General features: G+C 33.3%; 1 protein-coding gene across 1 annotated transcript; it reads right to left on the bottom strand.

The window, feature by feature from the left end:
* Positions 1 to 1580: 1580 nt before the first annotated feature.
* On the bottom strand, positions 1581 to 5485 carry LOC140061849 (uncharacterized). The gene is made up of 6 exons (XM_072107923.1): positions 5347 to 5485; positions 3880 to 4150; positions 3521 to 3673; positions 3223 to 3372; positions 2888 to 3013; positions 1581 to 2774 (listed from the first exon to the last, which is right to left on the bottom strand). The coding sequence occupies exons 2-6, from the start codon at positions 4094 to 4096 to the stop codon at positions 2542 to 2544; spliced, it is 879 nt and encodes a 292-aa protein (XP_071964024.1). The 5' UTR covers positions 4097 to 4150; positions 5347 to 5485; the 3' UTR covers positions 1581 to 2541.
* Positions 5486 to 6871: the final 1386 nt, after the last annotated feature.

The following is a 6871-nucleotide window of genomic DNA, read 5'->3' on the forward strand; positions in this document are numbered from 1 at the left end:
AATAAGGCGCGTTTTTCAAAATAGTTATACCAGGAACGAGTAAAATTACATATCTGAATAGCATATTCAATCATTTTTAATAAAGATAAAGACATTTTGTTAAAATTATTAAACAATACCCTTTTTGGTGTGAAAGGGGAACAACAAAATTGAGCTGATTGGAGATATTCATTCTCTTATAACACGTGGAGTAGAACGCCTCAAATATAATAAACCCTACTATTCCATTAGTAACATGAACTCTTCGTTCAAAGTTGCAGGCTTTAAAATAATATGGAAGCTTAAAATGTTCAATCTCTCCATCCGGTTTTTCACCATCCCATTTAGTTGCGCCTTATAAGACCATCGCGATTAAACACTAGCTATTGAAACCAAATTTATAAACAAGTTGATCATATAACTTAATATAAAATATTGTTTTAAATTTTTAATAGTCGAAACGAATCACTAGTTTTAGAATAAACAATATTTGACTTACCGTTCGTATTGGTTCTTTGTACTGCTTGCTTGTTACTTGATTGTCAGACAGTAATGTACCGCCGGGTGTTGGTCAATCTCAGCTAAACGACGTTGGTATGTTAAAAGTCCAAGACCGTGTCGAATTTCTTAGAGTCTGTCATGTTTTTAAAATATATAATCATTGTTGTCCACCTTATTTATGCAATCGTTTTATTAGAATTTCAGACAGTCATAATTACAATACTAGGGGATGCAATTTTAATTTTAGAATCCCAACTATCAAGCCAATGGTACATGTGACCTTTTTTTACAATGCTATTAAAGAATGGAATAATTTACCAATTAACATTAAGGAATCACAAACTGTTTGTTGTTTTAAAAGTAAAGTTAAAAAGTATCTACAGGAACGTTTACTAGCTCTAGAAACTATTTAATTAGCGCTTCTTCTTTTTTCGATTGTCCTTTTTTGCTGTTTTTTTGTAATTTTTATATGTTGCATTGTTTGTCGTTTTTGCTGTTCTTTCAAAGGACCTCGTTGGAAAAAAGTCCGTAGAGGACTTTTATGAGTTATCCTTGGCATCCTTGTTTTATTTTGGTATTTTTATATTTGCCAATTTTAATTGTATGTCTGTGATTTTTTATGTACTGATGCCGAAATAAATCAAATCAAATCAAATCAAAAATTCATTCACTATTACTTGTTTTGTGATCATGGGTAGCATGTTTCTGTGTTCTTTACCACAGGTAACAGTGCGCGTGCATGCCTATTAGCATAGGTAGGAAATACACATGTTTTCTACAGTTTCTTATCGCCAGCATCAAAACGATTGGAATTGTACTGGGAAGGTTTTACACTATCTTACTAAATTCTATTAATTAAAAACATAAATGAATAAATAGGGCCTATAATATTTTTTTTTTAAATAGCCGGCCTATTCTATTTTATTCTACTAATACTTTATTCTTAATGAGTTTTTTTTTAGTTTATAGTTAATCATGAAAAATACCAACATAATGAACTACAGTACGGTTTACAGACACACAGAGAAACATGTACAATATTCATGATATTATTATTTTTTAATATTTAAATCTATTATATTTATGTCAAATAATAATTATATGTTGTTATAAATATATAGTACATATAAAATATAAAATAAGTTTACCATTGACCAGTTACAAAACAAAGATATTTCAAAGATATATAACTTATCCTAATATATTATTTTTTTAAATCGTTATATAAATACATACATATTACAATATATACATAAATCTTAAACTTTAATCTTCTGTCTAAATCGATATAAATATCAAAGTATTGCATTTTTTTAAATACAAGGCAAAATTTATTAAAATGAATAAAGTACTGTATTTATAAGTTGCTATCGTACAGAAACTGCTGCATTATTTATTGTAAAAGGCCTAACGGATGATGTAGTTCCTATGGATCGATAAATTATAAAAAAAATAAGTCCAATCCGAAAAAATGCATACATCATTCTTGGCCTAAACAATCTTTGTCCTTCATAATATTGATATATTCTCAGTTCTTTATCTATATATTTTGGACGAATATTTGTTTAGTTTATTTTCTCAAACAAACAACCACATGCATTTATATATCTAAATTAATTGTAAATACAGATATATAACGTGGTATATTTTAATTTACCACTGATGATTTTGTTCCAGTGATGGTGACAGGAGTTCAACTGGATCGTCTACCGATGCAGTTTGATTCGGCTGCAGGGATGATGATTCATCAGTGGTATATTATGTTAATTTACCAGTAGACTGGACGGAGCGTCATCATTCACCGGCTTGTGCTGATGATTTTGTTGATGTGATGGTGACAGGAGTTCAACTGGATCGTCTCCGATGCAGTTTGATTCGGCTGCAGGGATGATGATTCATTATCAGTGGTATATGTCAATTTACCAGTAGACTGGACGAAGCGTCATCCTTTACCGGCTTGTGCTGATGATTTTGTTGCTGTGATGGTGACAGGAGTTCAACTGGATCGTCTACCGATTTGATTCGGCTGCAGGGATGATCATTCATTATCAGTGGTATATTTTAATTTAGCAGCAGACTGGACGAAGCGTTATCATTCACCGGTTTGTGCTGATTTTGTTCCTGTGCTGGTGACCGAGGTTCAATTGTATCCTCTACTGATGCAGTTTGAATCAGGGATGATGGATAATCTGTAGGCCTATGGCTAGTTTCAGGGTTAGTTTCAGGGTTTGTATCAGGTGTCACTTCATCGGCTTGTCTAAAAAGTGGACGCGTAGGTGCAAGAACTGTTAGCCCTACGATAAAAGTTAGAACAAATTAAAAATTCCGCTTTAGAAATGTTGAGCCAACTATGGCTTAACTAACTGGTTATTTAACCATATAAAAATGCAAATAACAATCAACTTACTTTCTACATTGTTTGGCAAATTAATTTTACTATATCTACGTCGATAGATGAAAACGATAAGTAGGACTATAAGCACCAATAGTACGATGGCTGCGAATACCATCATACCAATGAACATGTTTTGGCCTGTAAAGAACAAAGTATACATCAATAATATAATATGACATAACAAATTCATTAATGATATTGTTTTATATTGTGCATTCTGAACGTAGGCCACTGATTAGCTAATTCTTAAACAAATCAAGGAAGAAAACTCTTTCGTAAGGACTGTTACCACTTTTTTTTTAAATAGAAAATAGGGTGTGGAAGAATTTACTTTATAGAAGACCTACTATTGTCACTTGTAATAGCATCATGCACAGGCTCTGCTTGTGTTGTAGAATATGTAATAGATGCTGTAGTAACAGCAGTAGCAACAGTAGAAGAAGGAGTAAATATTTCATCTGGTGTTGATAATTCTATCGGAGTAGGTGATACCATTCCTGTTAAAAAGCGTTAAAAATGCTATTCATTTACATATTGGTATCAACGTTATACGAGGTTCATTTTTCTTGAGTGCAGGAGTAAACAATAGACCACTTTTAGCAGTAGTGAATTTTAATGGATATAGCAATATCAACACAACCTTACCTGGACATTTGTCGGTACATTTAGTAACATCAAAGAACACGGAGTCTTTACTGCACCATATCTCACACGGGTCACACACACCTGTTCCCACGTTACAGTATGTCATTGGAAAATCTAGACATCTATTGGAACATGCATCAAGCACCACAGGTTCTACAAAATGCAAATAATATAGGCCGATGTAACTACGCTCCGCGTTGATTGAATTGAAATATATATTTATATTTCAATTCAATGATTTTTGTGTGATGTAAGATAAATAATAAAACAACAAAATTTCTGTTTCTGGTCTAAACCTACACCTACGTAATTTTTACTATGAATACAACATCTCTTTTGAAAGACAAATCAAATCTTACCATCTAAACATCCAAGAGATTGACATTTGTTTGAATTATAAAATTGCGAATCTTCCTCACAATATATGTTACAGTTCTCACATATTGCTGTTAGTTCGTTGCAATATACGTACTTAAATTGTTGACAACGATTGTTACAAACGTCAACCGCCAATGTTATCCAATGATTACATATAACCAAGAGAATTACAAGAGCATTTTTTATCAACGTCATCATGGTTGATGAAAAATGTGTAGGCCTATCTGACAGAAACGATGAGGAAATATTAACCTGCAGTAGAAAAAAAGAGAAGGTGATTAAGCAAACTTTTGTTAATATATTGATTTCCTTTTAAAATACAAAGTACTGTACGGTAATATATGTAATTATGTTCTGAGTCATCAAGTTATTTCCGTAATGTGCGTAATTCCCCGTGAAGCATATGCCTGTAATGTGACGTCAGTTAAAGTTATCAATGAAACGCCCACCCACGTCACGCGATCGAATGCATTTCCGGTAACGTCATTGTATACGGTATTATTACATTTGTTTGAAAACCTATAGGCAGAAGAGGAGATGGGGTGTGGTGGTTGGAGATGGGGTGGGGTAGTTGGAAATGCGGTGGGTGGAGATGGCTGTGGTGGTTGGAGATGGGGTGGGGTATTGGAGATGGGGTGGGGTATTGGAGATGGGGTGGGGTGGTTGGAGATGGGGTGGGGTGGTATGAGAGTGAGAGGAGTGGTTGGAGATAGGGTGGGGTGGTATGAGATGTGGTGGTTGGAGATAGGGTGGGTTGGTATGAGAGGGGTGGTTTAAGAGGGGAGGGTGGGGTATGAGATGGGGTGGTTGGAGATAGGGTGGGGTGGTTGGAGATGGGATGGGGTGGTATGAGAGGACTTGTTGGAGATAGAGTGGAAATCAGTGGTGGAGAAAGCTGTTTTTGAGGAAATCCACTGTCTAAAAATTGCAACATTTTAGATTATTAAACAAAATTGAGCTGATTGGCGATATTCATTCTCACTTAAAGCGTGTGGAGTAGAACGCCTAAAAATAACGATACCCTACTATTCCATTAGTAATTCCGTCGTTCCTATTCGCCAACATTTCAATTGCTTCATTCAAAACTAGATATCGATCTCATTTTTTTACAAAACTAAAATAATTTTTCCCAATTTATTTCCTATTCAAGACAGGACAATGCAAAACAAGGTTTTTCTTTTACCTGTGTAATCCTGGATAAAGATGTTGTAATATATGAAGTTCTAAACTTAAACTGGTCATTCTCTCTACACCCTTTTCCTAACTTTCCCCTCCCCATTAAACTTGCGCCTATGAGTGTTTGAAACGTAGGCCTACCTCTAAAATAAAGTGGGGGCAGACCATCGTGTGATTAACTATAGCTATTCAAATCAATTTATCATAACTTAACATTAATTATTTTAAAGTGAATCACGTACTAGTTTTAGAATAAATAATATTCGACTTACCTTTCGTATTGGTCCTTCGTACTGCTTGAATGTTACTTGATTGTCAGGCAGTGATGCAATGATTGAATGATATAAAATGATAAAATAGATATATATATAGTATTGGTTATCGCTACTATAAATAGTACAATACGAGTAAAATGGGTATTTCCCTTTTATTTAGTATGAGGGCGCGCTCATTTATGCTGTCAAGCAACATTGATAGGAGGTCTGTGTAGCATGGCCTACGGTTGTACAGGGCTTATCGAAGCATTTTGACCGAAACATACACTTTCTCAATTTTAGTTTACTGCAATTATTTAAAATGACACAAAATGCAATTTGACATATAATTCAAAAATTGGTTCTGATATTGTTTGTTTTGGTTTTGTACCAGGGATTCACATAATTACTGCCACCATATACAGTACTTTATAACGTTAGGTCTACAAAAAAAATAAAAAATCAATTATCGACCTTTTTTTTACGAGTGGGCCAATGTTTTTGTTTATCGCTAATGTCCATCGCATTCACTCACATTGTATGAAACCCGTAAGGCTTCACATTTTCAGAGCAAATTAATGTTATCAGACTAAAGTTTAATTCATGTCGCTGAAATACAAAATGTTATATTAAGTAGAAAAATAGGTCTCACTAATATCTTTACACAAATATTACCAGAAATAGTTAAACGATGATACTTGATAGGAGACAGTTTTTTTAACTCACAAGTATACAATATTTATATTTTAGTTAATATTTTCTTATATTATATATATGTTTATAAATAATAATACACTGAGTGGTATGTACTGGTACAGTATTTCAAACTGTAAACAGCCTCTTCAACCTTGTTATGCTGCAGTAAATGATGGACAAAGGCTATTTGATTATAGTAAAAATGTGTGTTTCTGCAGTTCAGGTGGTCAATCCAACAAGGGGACACGGTTTATTTATTTATTTTTATTTATTCTGTAAAAACACTCAAAATGCAACAGAAGTTGCAATTCTTGTGAGTTTACAAAAGGTATAACAATTAAAACAGTTATAAAAATAAAATAGATCAAACGTTACAGATGTATTGTCCCCCAAAAACATGAAAAATTAAGATTAATTAAATCAGACTTTGGATATGTTATTTTGTAGTTTTAATAAAGTTAATCACTTCCGTAGAAGAAAAACCGAAAAAAATAATGTTTTCAATTATAAAATGACGAAATAAAAAAACCCATTGGCTGGCAGCAAATTGACAATTTTTTGCTTTAAACAGAACCGATAAATACACATTATAAAATCGCTAGATCAGCATCTTACTTTTAGCACATACGACCAAGTGCGCACGCCCCATCTTGGGTCTACAACACTGAAGATTTATGAAGGAATTAAAATTAGATAGGCAGAAAAGAAAATTGTTATCATGTTTTCTTGTTTATTAATTTAATAAAATAGAAACAACAAGTATAGTGTACCAAGGGTGGCAGAAGAGGCAGACAGCTTCTGCCCCGACTTAGGCGTGTCTCTCTAACACAAAAACATAAAATAAATT

Source organism: Antedon mediterranea, chromosome 1, assembly GCF_964355755.1.
Source record: "Antedon mediterranea chromosome 1, ecAntMedi1.1, whole genome shotgun sequence".
NCBI classification, from domain to species: domain Eukaryota; kingdom Metazoa; phylum Echinodermata; class Crinoidea; order Comatulida; family Antedonidae; genus Antedon; species Antedon mediterranea.

Excerpts from the sequence above, each read along its gene's own strand:
- LOC140061849 (XM_072107923.1), bottom strand. The coding sequence starts at position 4,096 with ATGATGACGTTGATAAAAAATGCTCTTGTAATTCTCTTGGTTATATGT. Across the intron at positions 3,373-3,520 it reads ATGTACCGACAAATGTCCAG|GAATGGTATCACCTACTCCG; the intron begins GTAAGGTTGTGT and ends GCTTTTTAACAG. Across the intron at positions 2,775-2,887 it reads TTTGCCAAACAATGTAGAAA|GGCTAACAGTTCTTGCACCT; the intron begins GTAAGTTGATTG and ends CTTTTATCGTAG.